General features: G+C 36.9%; 3 protein-coding genes across 12 annotated transcripts; 1 reads left to right on the plus strand and 2 right to left on the minus strand.

Annotated features, from left to right (window-relative positions):
- Positions 1–56: 56 nt before the first annotated feature.
- sycp1 (synaptonemal complex protein 1) lies at positions 57–9516 on the plus strand. 6 transcript variants are annotated; one of them, XM_032514246.1, is made up of 35 exons: positions 57–114; positions 1180–1309; positions 1510–1594; positions 1695–1753; positions 1852–2016; positions 2153–2220; positions 2317–2390; positions 2497–2555; positions 2688–2754; positions 2926–2999; positions 3086–3194; positions 4000–4094; positions 4181–4365; positions 4460–4527; positions 4597–4658; positions 4776–4892; positions 5003–5107; positions 5236–5339; positions 5438–5555; positions 5670–5740; positions 5824–5905; positions 5999–6061; positions 6140–6202; positions 6299–6361; positions 6474–6590; positions 6672–6782; positions 6921–7013; positions 7110–7184; positions 7290–7376; positions 7470–7616; positions 8111–8170; positions 8312–8383; positions 8474–8581; positions 8699–8764; positions 8874–9516. In XM_032514246.1, the coding sequence occupies exons 1-35, from the start codon at positions 95–97 to the stop codon at positions 9012–9014; spliced, it is 3183 nt and encodes a 1060-aa protein (XP_032370137.1). In that variant the 5' UTR covers positions 57–94; the 3' UTR covers positions 9015–9516. The 6 variants fall into 6 exon arrangements, with proteins under 6 accessions (XP_032370137.1, XP_032370139.1, XP_032370138.1 ...); XM_032514248.1 differs by lacking the exon at positions 57–114 and adding an exon at positions 443–689; XM_032514247.1 differs by lacking the exon at positions 57–114 and adding an exon at positions 523–806.
- Positions 8814–11168, minus strand: LOC116688302 (uncharacterized protein PB18E9.04c). Of its 5 annotated transcripts, none has more exons than XR_004331750.1 (4): positions 10940–11150; positions 10137–10638; positions 9891–10043; positions 8814–9810 (listed from the first exon to the last, which is right to left on the minus strand). XR_004331750.1 is itself a non-coding variant. In XM_032514253.1 (4 exons), the coding sequence occupies exons 2-4, from the start codon at positions 10624–10626 to the stop codon at positions 9683–9685; spliced, it is 774 nt and encodes a 257-aa protein (XP_032370144.1). In that variant the 5' UTR covers positions 10627–10643; positions 10940–11168; the 3' UTR covers positions 8814–9682. The 5 variants fall into 5 exon arrangements, 4 of the variants coding, with proteins under 4 accessions (XP_032370144.1, XP_032370143.1, XP_032370146.1 ...); XM_032514253.1 differs by having other exon boundaries at positions 8814–9813; positions 10137–10643; positions 10940–11168; XM_032514252.1 differs by having other exon boundaries at positions 8814–9813.
- A 929-nt stretch (positions 11169–12097) lies between these two features.
- slc5a8l (solute carrier family 5 member 8, like) lies at positions 12098–20199 on the minus strand. The gene is made up of 15 exons (XM_032513595.1): positions 18372–20199; positions 17904–17969; positions 17597–17648; positions 17215–17282; positions 16731–16885; positions 16302–16442; positions 16089–16218; positions 15893–15981; positions 15454–15566; positions 14529–14596; positions 14337–14423; positions 14016–14203; positions 12891–13000; positions 12650–12735; positions 12098–12544 (listed from the first exon to the last, which is right to left on the minus strand). Exons 1-15 carry the CDS (start codon positions 18723–18725, stop codon positions 12431–12433), a joined length of 1821 nt encoding a protein of 606 aa, XP_032369486.1. The 5' UTR covers positions 18726–20199; the 3' UTR covers positions 12098–12430.
- Between the last annotated feature and the right edge of the window lie 254 nt (positions 20200–20453).

Genomic DNA, 20453 nt, shown 5'->3' on the forward strand with positions numbered 1-20453 from the left:
GTCATTGATAATATGACCAATAAATCTGTTCATCTGGGCAGGTGGGGCTTGAAAAATTACCATGTAGCCAACTGACGTGTTAGAAATTGTTGAAATGTTTACAGGCCATCCCACGTACAATAATATCTTGGTTTGTTATGATGTAGCTAGGCTACATAGGCCTTTTAATTTCAAAACTATGAATATATCATTGAATATAATAATATGTAATTTGAATGACATATTATGCACCCAAAGCAAGAATATAGAATTACACTCCATGTTGTCCGAAAATGGATGTAGCTAAACTCTTTGGTGGCCGTTGGCTTTCATACCGCCGCGCGGTAACTCGCCGTCTGTAGTCATTTCAACGAGGTGAAGGCGGCAGAGAGGAAGCGTTTTTGATCACGGCGGTAGGGGTATGAAGTTATAAAGAGGTTTCCTCTCACACAGATTCTGCTCTGCCACCTAGAGTTCGCTGTAACCGCCGCGCGACAGGAACCGCTTTTAAAAACGCTTGCTTTCTCGGTAAACCTCTAGTCTAGGCGAATGCCTCGCGGTGGTGTGAAACCATACTTTGCGTCACATAAACAGAACAGGATAATTCTTACACGCGCCCCATTCGGTCTTAAACATACAACCGTTTGCCGTTAACTAAAGTTAACGTTTAGCTAGATGTTCTAACGTTAATTTAGCATTCCCAACGATAGGTAGGTAACTACCCGGCCGTTGTTTACCAAAATAATATCCTGACAACGTTAATGGTTTGCCTGGCATCTGTATTGGTATTGGTTCGTATGAATTCGCAAGATGAATAAAATGGTTAGGTTAGTTTACATTAGTACCGTTAGTTTTTTTTTTTTTTTACTAACGTTAGCTAGGTTATAAGCTAACGTCAAGTGACGCCAGTTAACTTGCTAGCTAGCTAAACTGAATTTCTAGTAACAAGGTAATTAACGCTAACATTAGCGTGGTTAACCAACAGGTTAAGGTAACAGGTAAGGTTAACGTATTAGCTAGGTCAAATTGAATAATGTGAAGCCTGTCTGGCATTAACTCTATCTCCTACGCTTGCTAGCTAGCTAGCTACGTAAGTCCGACAAAAGTCTGAATTGCCCGTTAACGTAAACTTACCTGTTAAAGCGTAATACGTTAAAATACCTAACGTTACGTTAAACGGTATTTATGTGGTTATTTCAGAATGGAGAGAGACCGGGGTTTTAACTTCAAACTGCTGGTACCTCCCAGGGTCAACAACGGACAGGTATCGGCTGTGCGACCTCAGGAAATCGTTGAGAACTGTGGTGATTTCATGAATACGTTGCTGCAGGTAATGTGTTTAAGGTTGGCCAATAGTTAACCACTAGTAAATCTTAATGAACACAACCGTGGCAAAACACAATGATGCTAGCTCAGCACTGACACAGTCTGTCAGCACCTTAATACGCCAACCATTAATGAAAGGAAGCAGAAGAGGCAGTAATCATTAATTCACATGATGACTAAACATAACTGCTGTTTTCCCCCTAGGGTTATAGTAAAGGATTTGAAAAAGATCAGAGCATGCCTTTCCCCAATACAAGTATGGTTGCACCAACTAAACCAACCAGACAAGGTATTCATTTTGTTTAGTATAATAACACAGTCTAAAGTTTCTATAGTATCATAAACCTTGTAATTCATTTGTAAATGAATACGTTGTCTCTCCTCTAAAGACTTACCAAGATACCAAGATACCAAGATGAAAGTTGTGCCACCAATGGAAAAAGAAGAGGTATTATTTTTGAAGCGTGAATAGGATAAATTTCACCTTTGTGAGTGTTTATTCAAAAGTATGTCAATTTACTTACCATCTTTGTGAATATTCCCCAGAATCATTGCAAACCTGGACAGCTTTATTCCAAGCTGTTTGAAGAAGTTGAGAAAATTAAGTGCTGGAAGGTCAAAGTTGACTTTGACACTGTACAGAAGGATAGGAGACTACAAGAAAGCAAAAGAACAATTGAAACTCAGCGCAAAGCCATTCAAGAATTGCAGGTGTGTGCCTCAATGACACGTTTTATTTATGTCTTTCTATGTCACTATAAAAACATATTCTTGATAATAGATGAACAGCTTACTCCAACACCCTTTAATGTCTATAGTGGTACGTATTGTCTGTGTGTCTTTACAGTTTGGAAATGAAAGTCTCAGTGTGAAGCTGGAAGAACAGATCAGTGAAAATGAGGATTTGAGGAACAAGTATGTTTTTTGGGGGAAATAAGACACACTAGACATGCTCTGTAAACGCCAAATAAATATGACAATCGAATTTTAAATGTATGAAATGTTTTACAGAAACAACGCAACAAGGAACTTGTGTAATATACTCAAAGATACTTTTCAGCGGTCAGCTGAGAAAATGCATTTATGTAAGTAAAAAGTGCTTCACATTTTCTGCCTTGGTATCTGTCTTAAATTGTTGAAGATAAGGGAAAAATAGCTTCATATTTTATGACAAGTGTTTGCATGTTTTAGTTGAATCTGAAAGAGAAGAAACACATCACCTCTTTATGGAAAATAGTGGGAGTATTCAGGTAAAACACCTCAAAATCCGCATTATAATGAAATGCTTTTTTTCTTTAAATTAATTATTCTTTGTTGTAAAGAAGTCAGTAAAACAGAAGGATGTGTGATGGTCAGTTTTCATGTAATGTTTTTTCCTGTAGAAACTGATTGCAGCATTTGAAAGCCTTCGTGTTCGCGCAGAAGCTGATCAACAAGAGATGCAGAAAGGTTTTTTTTTACTATTACTGTAGCCTTTTCACTACATTAACTCCAAATCATAAGTTATTTAATTATTCTTATTATAAAACTTCAAATGACAAAGAATACATTTTTAGTATGGTAACAAGCAAGAGAACCTTTCCACTAGCAAGAAAAATTAAACTGTTTATCTTTTTATAGTCAAAGAGGACGTGCTGCAATTTGAAGATCTAAAAAGAAAATATGATCAAGAATATAACATGAAGGAGAAAGAGGTTAGTAAAAATGTAATTCTCATTAGATCAGTTCATTTGGGAACTTTTGAAACAAACATCTTAAGGATTGACTCTCACATTCACAGGTTGCAGAGCTTCAAACTAAAATTAAGGATAAGGAAAATGAATTGCAAAAACTCCTGCTTGACCTCAATGAAACCCAGAAGCACTGCAAAGAACTTCAAGAGGCAACAAGTAAGATCACGATTAGATTTCAAGATAAGGTGCTCATAGCTGTATATTTTTAGATTCAGAATTTTGCAAAAGATGTGTTTTGATAAACTTTGTTTTGTACATTGTTTTTGTACATACCACAGTTGTAATAAAGAGACTGTAAATCTTTCTTATTTATTAGGTTAAGTTAAAAAAAAAGGTACCTGTGATAGTCAAATTCTCATCTGGTAAGCAACATGATTGTGACAGTGTGAGGGTCTGCGCCCTGTTCAATGCTAAGTAGGGTGCAGAGCGCAGTGTAGGTAAATGTCAAGGGTGGCAAGGAAGCTATTTCCCATTGCTAGGTAACCACATGTTGTTATCTCATCGGCTGTGCTTTTGAAAGGTTAGCAGCAACTAGGTCTAAGTTGAAATCATTTTAACTTTGAGCGCAGCGCAAAGCGGCATATCCGAGCAGTGTGCACCGCTCTCCCCATAGGAAATCAGTGGAACAGTTGGGGCAAAGCTGTTTTGCCGTCTAGTATGTGTAGGCAGCTTCAGACTGGGTTCTGTAGATTTTGGCTTATATATTACTGCAGCCTTGACTGCAACTTTAATAAACAATTGAATACCTGAACTTGTATTACTAATGTTATAATGGCTTTCATTTCATGTGTGTGAAGTTTCTCAGTATTTTGATCTAACTGCTTATTAAAATGAGACTAAAAGTGGAAAATTAGGCCTTGCATATTTGTTACTGTTGTATTTGTAGACTTTATTTGAAGGTAGACTAAAGAAGAATACCAAAGATGACTTGGTGATGATTAAATATTTACTTACTTTACAGAGGAACAATATGAACTTCTCAAAAGCTCAAAAAGTGAACAAGATTCCCTTCTCCAGAAACTGCACACTGCAGAACAGCACTGTAAAGAAACTGAGGTGAGTGTGTTGACATTCTTGTCATTTTCAGTGAATGTGGGCTCTGAATTTCTGCTTTGGTTAAAAAAAAAATGTCTATCCCTCAGAAAAATTGTGAAGCTGTTGCTGCATTACTGGAACAAAGTAAAGAAGAATATGCAGAGATGATTCAAAACAAAGACTTAAGTTTGCAAGAGCTCAGCAGAGTTACAAATCAACAAGCAGCTAAGTTGGAGCATATTCAGACAACCTCTCAAGAGCTACAGAATTCCCTAGCCTCAGAGATACAGAGGTATAATTAGCTCTTTAAAATGTAAAGCATTTTCCATTTACCAAATACTGTTTTTTCTCATGCCGTTTTTTTCCTGTTATAACCCATTTTCAAGGGCCAAGGAACTTGAGGATAAACTCAAGGCAAGCAACAAGGAACTTGAAATGAGAAACACACTTATAGGTAAGCCTCATTGAGTGAAGTAGATATTTTTATTTGATGCTTTTAAACTGAAAAAAATGTCCTTAACAGGAGAGAGCATCGAGCAGAGTGTAAAAAAAGATGAGCAGATCAAAATCCTTGAAGATGAACTGGTAAGATGTATTTGTAATTTTCTAGAAGTGTACTTTTTTTCTCCACCCTTCATTGTAGTCTGAACACTACAGAAGAGTACTTTGAAGACACTCAGAGTATTCTATTGTCGTTCTTAGGACAAGACATCTAAATCTGTTGAGTCCATGAAGGATACGATTGACGTCACTGAAGTCAAAATGGAGGAACTCACAGCTGAGCTTTCAAGGAAAATAGAAGAAGTCCAGCATTTTAAGGTGATACAAATAGATACTCCATCTCAAAAGGAAACGTCATGTTTTCCGATAGTCTAATACAGATACCTAGAAGTGCAAGCCCCGTATAAAAAAAAAAATTGTTGATACAGAATGAAGCCGAGATTTCCTTTGCTGAAAATGATCTACTAAAGAAGGCTTGTGAAGCTGCTGAACAGGCACTAGACGATCAAAAGGAGAAGTCCGCAGTGACAGAGGTTTTTCTCTTATCCATTGTGGTTATCTTTTTTGGGAAATTGTTTTTATAATGGAAACATGCTCAGTGATATGGTGTATGATGCACAATACATAGCTTCATAATATTATATTTTTAATATACCCTCAGATCAAAGTGACGGAGTTAGAGGGACAATTGTTTACTGAAATAAACAAAAATAAAGAACACACCTCTCAGATGGAGCAACTGAGGAAAGATATCATGCAGCATAAGTAGGTCCCTCTGAGCTATTCCATATTTTTCACATATACACTATAACATAAAACTGTTGTAATCTTAATGTCCAATGTTTAATTAATATAATTTATAGATTAAAGTACAAAGAGTTATTATCCAACTTTAATGAGCTACACTTGGAGAAGACAGCCATTCAACAGCAGTTTGAGAGTGGATCTTCTAATGTGAAAGCCATGGAGGCTACCATAAAGGTTTGAAAAGGCCAATCAAATGTCATGTGTACATTAGCTGTTTGCATTACATGTCAGATTTATTAGTGACTTTCATATGAATGACAATTTCTAAAAGCTGTTTTGATTGATCAGGTGAGTGAGGAGAAGGCTGAGAATCTCGCAAAAGATATTCAAAGACTGGAAGAAGAAAACCAATGTTTACGGTGAGTTTGCACTTTAGAACCTAAAGTGGTTTGACATTTGGTTAGTGTGTCGAGATTACGATTTTTATATTTTCATTAAATAGGGAGGAAGTAAACTCCATTAAAACCAAAAGCCAAGGGAAATGTCAGGAAACTGAGACTCTGCAGAAGAAAATGCAAGAAAATGTAAGTATGCCAACTAAAACACAAGGCTTTGTGAAGATGTCTGTTCAAAAAGTATTACAATAGTATTTCTTTGTGATTTTTTTTTTTTTATAGTGTGACCATCTGCAGGAGGAAATTGCAGAAAAAGAAAAGCATATCAAAGCTATGGAAACAAAGGTGATTTGAAATGCAGAAAATGTAAAATGTCATTATCATTGATTGTTTTCTGGAAATAAGAAATTGTTTGTTTTTTAGCTGTGCAATCTTCGGAAAAAATGTGAAATTAAACTTAAAGCCCAGGAGGAATGCCAGAAAGAGGTTTGTGATGAGTATTATCAATTGTAATTGTTGATTTACAGTACATGGAATAGAATTGTTATTTATTGAGCTAACTGTTAAATTGTATATTTTCAGAATAAAATACTTAAGAAACAAATAGCAAAGGAGAATGTGAAATCCAGTCAACTTGAAACTGTGGTATGGTGATGGTTTTTTTTTCATCTTCCATATCTTAATGTTGACACAAAACATGTAAAGTAATAAATATATTGTACATCTGTGTGAAGTCGATGGTTGTTTTTGTCTTTAGATCAGCCGTCTTCATGAGGAGTCCCAAAATCTTAAAAGACTGAATGAAGAAGACCAGCAGAAATTGCTTAAAGAGCTCGAGTCCAAATCAACCTTTACAGCAGAGCTTGAAAATGAGGTTACTTATCTAATTTTGTTATTTACCACATTTTAGCTACTCATAATTTAAAATAGAGAATAAAAACACTTTGTTTTACAGGTACAAAAGCTCAGATTAACAACAGCAGAGGCCATCAAGAAAAAGGACGACACAGAACTCAAGTGTCAACACAAGATAGCCGACATGGTTGCACTGATGGAAAAACATAAGGTAAGGTCTTTAGAAAGTTTGAGCTTTTTGCTGTCTGAAATGGTCTTTTACAACTGACTGTCAATCTAAACACATGTTGCACTGGAAGGAACTTTCAATTTTAATTTTATTATTATTTAATTTTAATTTTATTAATAGAGCCAGTATGACCGAATGGTTGAAGAAAAGATTGCAGAACTTGATGAGAACAAGAAGAAAGAGATGGAGGTTGTTGCCCATAGGAAATCGCTGGTATGATGCTGAACAATCGTAAATTAATGGTCATTAACATATAAAACAGAATTATATATTGATAAATTACATACAAAACTAAATTCTTGATATCAGGAGTTGGATCTCATAAAGCACAAGAAAGATATTGATCATCTGAAGCAACAGCTGAAGACAGAAATAACAGAGAAGGTATGTTCCTTGAATCTGTTCCATTTTAATTTTGACTGAAACAGGTTGTACTTTACCTTTTGAGAGACATTTCGTTCTTTGAGAAACACTTTTCATTGCCATTAGGAAAATATGCAAAAGAAGCTGACAGACTTAAAGAAAGAAATGTCATCAATAAAAACCACTCATCTGTCAGAAGCAAGGAACAAGCAGGTACAACATCTGTACATCAGCAAATAGGCTACCACTAGAAACGTGGTTTATCATCACATGCACTTAACCAAGAATGTATTTTTAAAATTCTAGTCACCTGCCTCAAACTGCAAACAAGTGAGAGGTGACGAGACTCCAAAAGAGAGCTCTTCGAAGAGACACGTGTTTGACTTCTCCAAGGCCAGGAAAACTCCCTCCTACAGCAATGATGGTGGAAGAACCGCCGTTAAGAAGAAAGCTGTAGGTTTAATCTAGAAATCATTTTTTAAAGGTTGCGAAAAAAAGGTCTTATATTGGGCACATTCTTAATTGTTTTTCTTATCATCTAATCTTATTTTGTATTATGTACTATTACTGGAATTTTAATGCATTTTCATAGTCAAGATAGGCTGTGTAAAAATACTGTAGACGATGGGATTTTAACACTCCGTTCAAACCGTCTTTCCAACAGGGAACTTATTACCATTCAACTGTATTCACCCTTTTCATACAGACATACTTTTCATTATTCACCTAAATGGTGTGGGGGGGAAATAATTACAGGATTTTTGGTGCATGTAAAGGCTGTGTTTTTGTATACGTTCATACTTATGAATGAGAAGTCCTTTTCAGAATGCACTGTATGTCAGCTGTGAATTATTGTAGTGTAAACGAGTCACTATAGGCTATTACTGAATACTGTTCCCATTGCCAAGAGATGCATTAGATTATGATAACATTTTATGTCTTCTTAGCTTAAGGAATCTGACACTGAATCCATCAGAAAATCATGTGCAACAACACCCACGAACAAGGTGGACAACCGTTAAATGTATTTATAAAGTAAATGTTGACTGGCTGTGATGTATGACATGAAAGTTTAGTCTATGTGATTATTTCTTTATTGTAGCAATCATAATCATAACACTCGGACTGACATTGACTTTGCATCATAGGACATTCAAAATGAAGACCTGAAAACCCCAAGAATTATTACAAACAGGGTTGGCGGAATAACCAAGATCAAAGTAATATACAGTATTATTCTGACATTTTCCAAAATTTAATAAAAATAGTTATGACTTTTGCTGACATTTACTTTTTGTATTCCTTTACAGTCCTACAGAATAAGGACACCTCCATCTGCTGAAAAGGCAGCACGCTGGGGGGAAGGCCCCATAGCTCTTGACCCCAAGTCTGACAGCTCTGATAAAAATGATCTCTTGGTGAGTTGTATTTTATTTCTTATGTAATGGTTTATTTGTCAGAAGAATACACTATCATTGGTTTTGTGAATATATTGTAGAAGAGCTGATTTGGTGGCCTGTTTTTCTTCTTGGCAGACCTTTGCAAGTGCCCCTGCACCCAATCTTTCCGCTCCATATGGCAAACGCGACATCTTTAAAAAGGTACATGCCATATGAAAATGTATTTATGTATACATGAACAAACACAAAATAATGCCTGGTACGTTTTATTCAAAAGATTAATTACAAAAAAAAATCAACAACTTTTCAGATCCAGAGCCCTGGCATTCATAAATCCCCAGGAAATTCCTTAAAGTTAGCTGCAATGAAAAGGATGAGAGATGCTGGTTGGACGGCTGTTACTGGCTGTGACAAAAAAAAGAAGACAACCAGTGAGAAGATCTTTGCATGAATAGGGTTGTTACAGGTCAGATAAATAGTAACTTTAACAATGTTAGACAGGTTCAGATGTTCAAATTCAAACTTTAACATGGTTAGGGATCAAATTCAAAGTAGTAGTAATATTAGTAGGCCAATGTATTAATATGCATGTTATTGTTCAGGATCAGTTAAACAGTATTGTTAACAACAGAAATATTTAGGTATTCCAGCTTTCTTTAGTTTAGTAGTTCGTTGATTAGAGTAAATGTTAAGTGACTGCAGAGTCACCCTCTACACTTTTAAGTACTTTGAAAAAATTCAGTTGGTTGTAGCGCTGTTGTTTTAAATAATTTATCTTTAATGGTGTTCACATGAAATCTTATATGTTCAGCACGAGTTTATATTGTTGGTGTGGGAAAGGGTGTAGTTGTTAATGTATTAATATCTTAATATAGTAGTATGTGTATTTAGTATAGTGTGTTTATGTATCCTAGTATTGACAATGATATAATTAAAAGTAACGGTCAAATTGATCAGCATTGTCCTTGTTTGAATGTTCTGCCCATCCTAAGGTTCCCTTCCTCTCTGCTGTTAGCCTCTCATGAACAGGGTAAACTACAGTCTTAAAATTATTGAAATTGGTTTTGTTCATTCTGTCAAGCACCAAAGGTGAAATCTCAAACTTTAGGAAGTCTCTTGTTAATGGAGGAACTGAAGATGGAATTGCGATTGGTCTGCTGGGGCTGTTGGTACATTGTCGTATATTGCATGGCCATCATAAAGTCCTCCAGAAATTACGAGCGTGTCATCCTCTGCCATAAATGCATCTCCTGAAAATCAAATGGGTATATTTAACTGCTAATGATAATAGTATGTATTGATTGTATGATGAAGGGGACAATCTTACCCATGTCATCACTGTTGTTCAGAGGTTGATGCAAGTATTGGATTTTATGTTTGCATCTGTGAAACATGAACACAACCAATGCCAGAGCAAACACTCCAAGTACAACACTGAAGAGAACTGTCAGATTAAAATCTGAAACGTTAAATCCCAAACCTAATAACACAGAAAAACAAGTCATTCACAATGAGTTAAATATCAACTTGTAATGAGCAATTAAATCATATAAAACTGAAGCCTGCTGCTTACCTTGTGTGGTTCTGCACATTGAATCTGATGTTGTGTTGACAGTGTGAGATGGATTTGCAGTTGTATTTACTGTAGTATCAGGTGTACTTATGTGACCTATTGTGGTCTGTATGGTGAGATTTGGCAGTGCAGTAAATGTTGCAGTGCCAGGTGATGTGGTCGTCAGTGTTGTACTATTTGTTAGAGGAGCCGTGACGGTTGTTGACTGGGAAGTCTGGAGATGACTTGTGCTCTCAGTTGTAGCTTCTGTTTTGTTGACTGTTTCATTGTTCTGGGTCGTGCTGGTAAATGGAGTCGTGTTCTCAGTCAAGTTTGAGATTCCAGTCACAGGCACAGTAGAGTTGGATGAAGTTACTATCGTAGTTGTGTGTGTCAGGTTTAAGCCCGCGGTTGTTGGAGTAGATGTGATACTCACATTATTTTCTGTTTGTGCCGCAGCAAAAGAAAGGACCAGAAGGTAACAAACCAGGGTAGCAAAGATGGTATCCATGGCTATTAAGTCCTGTACTGGGAAACAAGACATGGGCTGAAAATCACCTAAAATAAACACTGTAAAATCCCTTATTTTAGTAACACTCAGTTTAAAACCTAAAGTCTGTACAATAAACATATAATCATATTCATTACATTAACAAATCTGCAGGAAATGACTTCAGGCACACAAAGCATGACGCACTGATGTGTACGCACTAAGAAACCACATAATTACCTACCAACTCTGATCTGTTGTGGTTACGTTGATGGAAACATTTCTAATCTCTCTCTCATGTGAAAGCTGGATTAAGAGGATTGATCAGGCTCACCTTGTTTTGTTCTTATTAGTGAAAACAGGAACTGGGTTCACTTCACCAGCAGCGAGTCTGCCTCCATGTCACGACTGACTCTACTTCCTATAAACCTGGAACAGCTAGTGTTGATTTGCTGACATACTGGCAGGTGAAAGTGGGCAGGCCTCTTCTTTGTTACCTTCCTCTATTGTTTGTTGTCAAGGGGACACAGGGCACAGTTATTACCTAAACCACAGGTTTTTTTTTTCTCTCTCTCTCTCTCTCTCTCTCTCTCTCTGTGTCTCTCCTTTGCTCAGTTCAGATAGATTTTGCAGCGCTGAGTAGCAGAGAATCTGCGATGCATTAACTACTTGGCTTCACTCTCCTGTATTTTCTTTCACATACATACAAAGGTCTTACACTCACTGGAGTAATCTGTGCTCAATTGTATGCTTGTGTACTTGTGTTTTTAGTGAAAAGTACGCCGCCTGTTAGTGAACAGGCGCTAAACAAATAATTAGAAACATATGGCCATTGTTCCTTCCATACAGTAATGCTATCATACATATTGTAAAATATCAAACCGTATTCCAGTGTGCCTGTCTGTGCCAGTATGACATAAAGGACAATGTTCAGGTAGAGAATGTAGAGGTAGCAGCCACTATCAGGGTTAACAATTGCACAAAGGGCAATAAAAGTAATGTTACCACATCGCTGTTAAGCAGGAAATGGGAGCAGCTCAGTCACAGCGGGGGAATGATGTGGTGCCCTTGTGTTATTTTAAAAGCCATCCTTATTGCTCTGATGAATACAATAAGCTAAAAGGTCCTGGTTTAAAGGATTTTCATGCCACAAAATGTTCTTACAATATTCTTGTTTTATTTTTTGCTGCTGTTCAAGTACCTCAGTAGGGTAGCATTATAAATATGCAAGCTTTGTAATTTAAGTTATAACTTGTAGAGATCGCCCAATACCTTTTTTTTTTTTTTTTTTTTTTTTTTTTTTTTTTTTTTTTACTGTATCCTACTATCCCTGTATGGATGCGATATGATTTCTATCTTTGTTGTCGGTCTGGCTCAGGTTAAACTCTTTGTGAAACATGAACAAACAATGATCGCCACAGAACTTTCTTTTTTTTTTTAATCCAGTTTGACAGTCAGTTATAATGGAAAAAAAGAACATAAATAAACTACGTTAACGTAGATTTTCTTTAGGGCTTTATTACGTAGTATCGGATCGGTGTATAAATTCCAGTACTTCCCGTTACCGATACCAGCGTTTTAGGCAGTATCAAAGGTAAATAACGGATACCAGTATTGGAACATTTCTAATATCCAATTCAATTTTAGTTATGACAGGCTTTTATCACTAAGTTCTTTCTTATTGTAAAGTCTGAATTATTTTGTATTTTAATCTAAGCAACATGTTTGAAACACATTCATATCAACATAAATAGGCACATACCAGTAATAGTTACAATTATTTGTTTAAAAAAAATGCATTGAAAAATGTATTGTTATAGCATCATTAGAGTTTGGTGGCTTTTTCATCATCTTTACTCCTCACGTCAAAGTCTGTGAATGTTGGGTTGTCAGCTTCCATATGAAAGTCTGTTGCAGCCTTTTCTGGGGCTACTGATGCCTGGAGTGGGTTGAGAACAAACTATCAATAACATGACAAAATATATATTATGTAATGTATCATTATTTTGTTACCAATTATTCAACAAAATGATCAGTCGCCTACCTCTGATTTACTACAGCAGCTGAAGCAGAACAGATCACTCCTCTTCACGAACAGATCAGGGTTCATTTTTTCTTGCTTGCATCCACCTTCAAAAATAGATACATATTCCCATAACTGGTTTATGGTAGCTTTAGATGATAATAATAATAATAATAATAATAATAACATATGTTTAGACCATACAAGCATTGATGTGTCTCAGCAGTAGTACAAGGAAGGAGGTTAGGAAATAATGTCTCACCTGTGATTATGCTCACCAGCAGGCCAGACACCATTGTGGTCAGTGTCCCCAAGAGAGATAAGTAGACGTAGGACAGAGAGTACCAGGAGTCTGCCAGAGGTGGCCTCACACTGACACACAAAGACACTGTTTTAGTCATCATCCTACTCTTATTCTCCACACTTCTCTCTGATGATATACTGGATAAAGTTGACACGTGTTGGTGTATTTTTAATGTCTTGCCTTATTTATCAAAGGCCTTTTTATCACTGTTTGTAACCAACACTGAGTGCATTGACTTGATTTTTTTAATGACTTTTTTGGTCATAATTCTTTTTCCTTTTTGTCGATTGCATTCCCATCCATGGATCCATGCACTCCCATCCACCGGTGGTTAAAGGGATGCCAGAAGCGCTCCTGCCACTTCTTTCTTTTATACTGTATAAAGTATTGTTGCAACTAACGATTATCTTTATTATCGATTAATCTGCCAACTATTTTCTCAACTAATAATTTTGGTTTTGTCCAAACAACAATCCAAAATCCACACATATTTAGATCAATGATATAAAGCAGAGAAAATTACCAAATCATCACATTTTAGAAACTTGAACTAGAGATTATCTTTTTATTGTTATTTTTAAATAGCCTTAATTTATCAATATTGAAAACAGTTGCAGATTTATCAATGATAATCATTCAATGAAATTGTAGCAGATATACTGTACATATACATCTAAAGTGGCTTTGGATTTTCTTATTATGTATTTGGATTTTCACTCTATCACTGTGCAATTTTATTGTATTTCAGAATTTATTTTAAAATGCATTTAAAGCCTCTACAAAAAATCTCTTTCCAAAATGTAGTCCAGAAAAGCAGTGGGTGCAGCATATTTGATAAAGTTTAATTAGGTTTATGGATATAGCATTGTAGCATTCATATGGGAGCATTCCCTCTGTGAGCAGTCTTACCTTGATGACAGCAACATCTCTTATTATAAATCTACTCTTTTCTAGTCCTGAATCAGTTTTGTACTTTGGTCTCATATGTTACATTAAAATGCTAATATTCCTATTTACTGTGACCATATGATGTGCTTGAGTGACAGTAGATGGACCCTTGTTTCATGTAGTATTATGACTCACTCTGGCTGTGAGGTCAGAGGACTGGTCCACGGAGCTGATGTTGTGTAGTTTTGGCCCATAGTGTTGTTGCAGCCCGCAGTGCTGACTGGAAGAGGATTTGTCTTTTCAGCTGTTGCTGGGTAAACCTGGCCTCCAATCCCCACCCACAGAGTCAACACAAGACCAATGATCATTCCCGAAAGTCCTCCCTGCAAAATAAATAGGACTGCAATCAAGTACTTTTGGGGATGTGTCACATTTACCAATTCCCTGTGTTGCCAGAGGCTGTGGCTGTGCATGTGAATGTTCCAGTAAAAAAAAAAAAAAAAAAAAAATACTCACTATGGAATTTGTTGTGCGGAATAGCATGCCTAAAAGGTAAAGACCAAGGAGAGGTCCGCTGATCATGCCAAATATGGACAGAGCTGCCTGAAAACAGAGAACTGTCAGGAGTCTTGCAGTTCTTTACATTCAGCTCTTGGTGGTACAGTAGAGCAACAAATGGCTGCGGCAGTGTTAGTGCATGGTGTTTACCTGCAAAATGCTTCCCATCAATGAAGCAACTCCAGCCATTCCAATACACAGGGCACCAAAGAATACACCTGGGAGATTAAAATCAGCATTATTGAAACGAAAAAAAAAAGAAAGGATCTCGTCACAACTTTCAAAGTGCAAAGTTTTCAGACATATTTAAATGTCCTCATCAAACTTTAGTAATAGATATAACCGGTATGATTAGGAAAAGAAAATGCTTTCTGGGCTTAGTGTATTTTAAAAAGACATTTTGTCTTGCTTTTCCAGCTTATCTGCAGGTCTTGAAATGTTTTCAGAAAAGTAATGAATTTGGTTTTAAAAATATATATAAATCTCTCTCTTGCCTTTTGATAGGGAGTTATTGTGGCGTTTATATCAAAGTTAGACCCATCAGACCAGTAGCACACTGTATCACTACTGTTTGCTACAGTAGCATACTTTCACTGTGCAACAAGGTATTAAATTGCGTTATAGGCTGTGTCCTTAGAAAGGGAGAACTCTGTTTAACCCCTATGATTACGCTGAGCAGGAACATTATGATCTTGTTTAATTACATAAGAGCCTCTCCCTTTTATTTACTCTACCAAAAGAAGTTCATAAAACCTACATGTAGCTGCCCGTGCTGGGTTTTCACACCAACCCACCTGATGAAAAGGCTGTGAATAACTGTAGCGTTAACCACTGTTAACACAGTGCGCCAGTGAAGTCCGCTTGTAACAGAAGCTCTACACAAATAATGATTAATATTTCCGTTGAACAAACAACTTTTTCCTTGTATGCAGCAATCAAGCTGTCTATTAATTGTTAACACGTCTGATCATGTAGAAACTCATACGGGGGAATCGGGAAACACTTTAAACTAGCTGCTAGGAATAACAAGATAAGATAAGGTTGGTTTTTTTACACAACTTTTTACACAACTTACTCAGGCCCATGTTCATCCAGGTGACCTGTTTCTCTGTGAGGTTTTTGCACACGGGAAGAATAAAGTCTTCCACAGTGACAGCAACGAGAGCATTAATGCTGGAAGATACCGTGCTGAAAAAATATTCAAATGGTAAGCTTTTAGTCACTGGACAGAACAGCAACACTGATGCATATGAATGGCAGATTAGATGAGAGATATGATAAGTTGTAGGTAGCGTGCAGATAGTTATTGCATGCATGTATGAATAAAATGACTAGAAATGTAAAAAAAAAAAAGTTCAATCGTCAGTGGAACAATGGACTTTTTTCAAAAAGCAACATAAACCAGGTACAGTATTGCCAATGTACCTTATCTACAATATCATTTTTGTGTCAACGCAGCATTATTAACTCGGATTTAAAATATTACATTTCTCCTTGTTTGTCGCAGGCCTCACCTAAGGGTACCACTGTATGCAGCAGCCACAAACAAGCCAGGGATTCCAGGGTAGTCTGCTAGAATATCCATCACAAGGTAGGGCAGCAGCTGGTGTGCAAATACACAGCCATTTGAACTGTTAATAATAATGCTTTATTACACAACAAACAGCAAGATAATGATTTAAAAAAAACAATTTCAGCTGCTGCAGTAACCTGGTCCTGGGAGCTTATATCGCCATTTGTAAATGGGTCACAGTTCTTGTAAATGGAGTACATGGTGAGGCCAGAAAACACGGCCAGACTCACGGTTACCCACAAGCCAACCATGTTCACGTACAAAGACCTGAGAGACAAAAGAAGAATTGTCAGTGCGCGAAACTATGGCTCACAGCTAATAATTTGGCGTTCCACTGCTGGAACACTCACATCTTGGCATGTCGTAAGGTTTTGCAGGAGATGTAGCGTTGCACCTGGGACTGGTTGATTGAGTAGATGGACACCCACATGATGCTGCCACCGACTATGATAGTCCAGAAAGTATGACGCTTCAAAGGATCTGGGTCAAAACTGGGATGAAAATCAACATGGGAAAGTGTTAGGGGACATCAACAGTACAAATAGTAATGTGAGATGACACTTTTGAAGCAATGAACGAACATAATCAAAATTCTTGATAGTTGTGTGCAGTGGACCGTCCTTCCTTGTACACAAGAGCAATTAGGAGTCACAGAAAACAATTCTAGGAAAGGTAATCTAATTTGTTTTTCTGTGGCTGCAAACTAATTGATCTAATTCAGTAAGCCCCGCCCATCTGGTGTCATTGAAATGATCTAACAACACTGCTTATGTTCTTACTCAAAAGCCTCTAGTCGGCCTCCGTTGCCGGCGTCTTCCCAAATCTTCGTCAGGCCTCCCTGCAGTACAGCTCCTCTAGCTATAACAGCCACAAAACCGGCCAGCATGGTCACCATCTGCATCACGTCTGTCCAGATCACTGCTTTCAGACCGCCCTGAAACAACAGCCATGATTCAGAGTCAGCTTATCATTCCCAAAGCATACTCTTTGCAAATTTAGTGCTAGTTGAAGCTTACTGTGGTGTTTAAAATGAGTACAATTATATATTATCATGCAGAGAATATCTTTCCCATGCAGATCTGACAGTTGTATTAACCACATACTAAAAAGTGCAATACCCCAATGAACCAGACAGCTTTTATTGAACAGTTTGAAATACATAACATACTTGAACTTGATGATTTCAGTTTGTGTACATTGTTTAACTGTTGTATATTATAATGAATCCAATACAATACTTTTTTTAAAATTCTCAATACCAACCAAAGTGCAGTAGAGGATGCACACCGCTCCTGTAGCCACCAGCACTCCCCATAGATCAAGCCCTGTGACTGAGTAATCACAAAAAAGCTCCATTATGCTTTCAAAAATTAACATAATGGGACATAACAGCATGTGCCATTATTAGTAACTTTGTGGCGAAGTCTCAGTGACCTCTTTGAAATGGTGCATTTATCAATTTTTTTGTAACTTTAACCAATTGATGAATTTTTCCTTAATTTAAACAAAAACATCAGTAGTATATAAACTCTGTTATCAGGAGAAATCAAATCAACAATTACACAGGTACCTCTGCAAAGATTATAGTGTAGTACAAAGTACTTTTCATTCACAACTGTTGCAAACAGCCCATGTGTAGACTTACTTTGATTTAGTGCAAGAGCTGGAGCATAGATGACCAGACCAGTGTACAGGGCCTGGGGGAAAAAACCCATTAGTTGATTAGGTGAACACAATAAGCATTTGATTAGCATATTAATCTTGGAGTTGGTATCAAGAATCCATTTTACATAAAGTCAAAAAGAAAAAGGACAGGTGCTTTTTTTAACCATGGTAATTATGGATGATTGTTCCATTCTTCATGATTTTGTACTTTTGTTTTTTTAATTATCTAAATACCAAAGGCCATTGAATAATCATTTTTACTTCTAATAAAAGCATGTTCTAGTTACCGTCTGAACGATGTACATAGATGTTCCAATAATCCGAATAGGCTGGCTGAAGCGCATCTCCAAGTACTAGAAATGAAAGATAAACCAGTCAGACTTCATTAAACAGTTGGTTTAGTTTACACATGCACATTGACAAAATAAGGTTTGTTTTCTTTGTTTTTGTTAGTCTATTTTTTAACACCAAACTCTGCTCACTTTCTTTCGGAGGACATATGTTCATAGCAGTTGGATTCTGTACAACCTTTGACAGCCATTAACCCCTGATCATTTGAAACAAACACATGTTCCTGACTAGTGGATAAATCATTAGCCACATTAACTTTTAAAAGTCTTTGACTTCTGTTACCTACCGAAAAAACATGCTTGCCTTATTGATCTTGCATTTGACATACATTTTAAGTTATTGCTGCCCCTGTCAGCCCGCCTTTGCACTACTATCATTATTTACAGTCTGTGACATTATCGTACCTCATAGGCGCTAGTGATCCCCAGTCTGTAGAAAAGCGGGACAAAGACCTCAGCGGTGATGGCAGACATGATGGCATAGGAGAAGCCATAGAGCCAGAAAGCAGTTCCAAACCGGTAAGCCTCAGTTGGTGTGCCGATGACTGTGATGCCAGACATAAAGCTGGCTGTGAGCGACATTGCAACTGGCACAGCTGTCATTTGCCGTCCACCCAGCAAGAACTCATTGCTGCTGGTCTCCTTGCGGCCTCGGATGGCCTGGAAAAGACCAACGCCGGCTGACACCAAAATTGTTCCAGCGAACACCACATAATCCCACGCAGAGAAAGTGGCCACTGGGCCACCTGTACCAACCATGGTTTGTTCAGCAGAAGGAGCTTCCTTTTACCAACACTTCTCTCTGAACTGTCGTTAAGAATGCTGAGATTCAGAAGGATTTCTATATTAGGCAATCTTGCTAACATTTAATGGTCTTCCCTCTAGTTTATCCTGAAATTATGCTCAAATTCAGTTGTACATAAACCAAAAAAACAAAACTCACACTAAAGACAGCCACAAAAACACTTGTCAGTGCATTTCAGACTTAACTGTAGGACGTATTTACATCAGCTGCACTCATATTAAAAGTTTCCCTTCGAACCTTTAACAGAATAGAAAAATCCAGCGAGTGGGCTTTAGTCCTCGGCTGTTTTTGACTTTGGTAATCCAACTATCAACTAGAACAACAAGATACTACTGCTGCACATCTTCAGCATTTGCCAGGTGTCTGGTCTACTCTGATGTTTTCAGGCAGGCTGTAAAGATTAGTTCGCTTTAGTTAATAATCCATCAAGGACACTAAAATACTGAAGCCCGCCATAATTTCAGTGATTCTAAAAGTAAATAAATAAATTTATTTTACTTCTTTTTTTTACTAACCCTAACCTTTTTTTTAAGGTGATGATCCTGTGGTTTGTTCTAATGGCAGAAAAAAGAGTTGTTCTGTTTTCATGATGTCTCCAATCCTTAGGAAGTCAAGAGGCATAGTGACACATCTGTAGCGTGTTTTTATACTCCAGGTTACTCAGTAGTTATGGCTTATCTGAGGAATTTCACGAAGCAGGTTAAACATTTTGACCTTTTAAAAAAAGTGGCAACTACGGTAAAAAAATATTGCAGATAAGAAAGAAAAAGTTGTTGTAAGCGGTTGGGAGGGACCTAGATGTCGGTACATGGTAGGATATTAAGTGTGATTGTGGTATTAGTGATCTAATGAATGGAGATTATATGGTTGATCTGATTCAAGTCACTCTTGATGAGAACATCAGTTCCAATCAAATCTAAATGCTTGTAAAGGTGAGCTGGGGAGAAGGAATGAGCTGCTCACTGTTTTGTTATGTTATTTGTGAGCATGATTCATATTCACTGATAGATTTACTCCTAAATGACAACACATGACCAGCCACGCCTATAAAGATGAGGCCCTAAATGTACTGAGAAGTACTGGGATTGAAATAAAAGAGTAGAAATTGTCCGATGTATTTATGACATTTATGACACAGTACAGGAATCCCAAAAAAAATGTGTTAGTAGGAATCCTATTAAACTATAAATAAAGTAGAGAGAGAAAAATATGACAATGACAATAAAAACAACCACATGCTACACAAATATGACCTAATGTATCAGGAAGTTTTGTAGGAGCAACAAGCACTTTTTCTTCAGTTGAACGTACAACATGTCATTTTCTGCCGATCTGTCTCTTAATCCGAAGACTTCGACTTTGTGATGACATTGTGAAGTAGCGTGGGATCATTGGGGTTGTTTTAACCCTCATGTTGTCCTCTGGTCAAATAAACCCGTTTTCCTATATCAATGTTCTTTTTAACTACCCAAAATAACCTGATTGATTCCACACAACGTTCTTTGGTAAGTACAAATCTCTACTTTCATTCATTTTGGGCTGTCTCATTCAATTTTATAGCATTTGAAAAACAAATTGAAGTGCTTTTGAAATAGTGTTGAGCAAAAGTTGACATATTCCAGTCTGATTATCCATCAACATCCATTCCTTTAATTTTAGTTTAAATAATTCTTAATTTCTGC

The sequence above is a fragment of the Etheostoma spectabile genome, chromosome 4 (genome assembly GCF_008692095.1).
Source record: "Etheostoma spectabile isolate EspeVRDwgs_2016 chromosome 4, UIUC_Espe_1.0, whole genome shotgun sequence".
NCBI classification, from domain to species: Eukaryota; Metazoa; Chordata; class Actinopteri; order Perciformes; family Percidae; genus Etheostoma; species Etheostoma spectabile.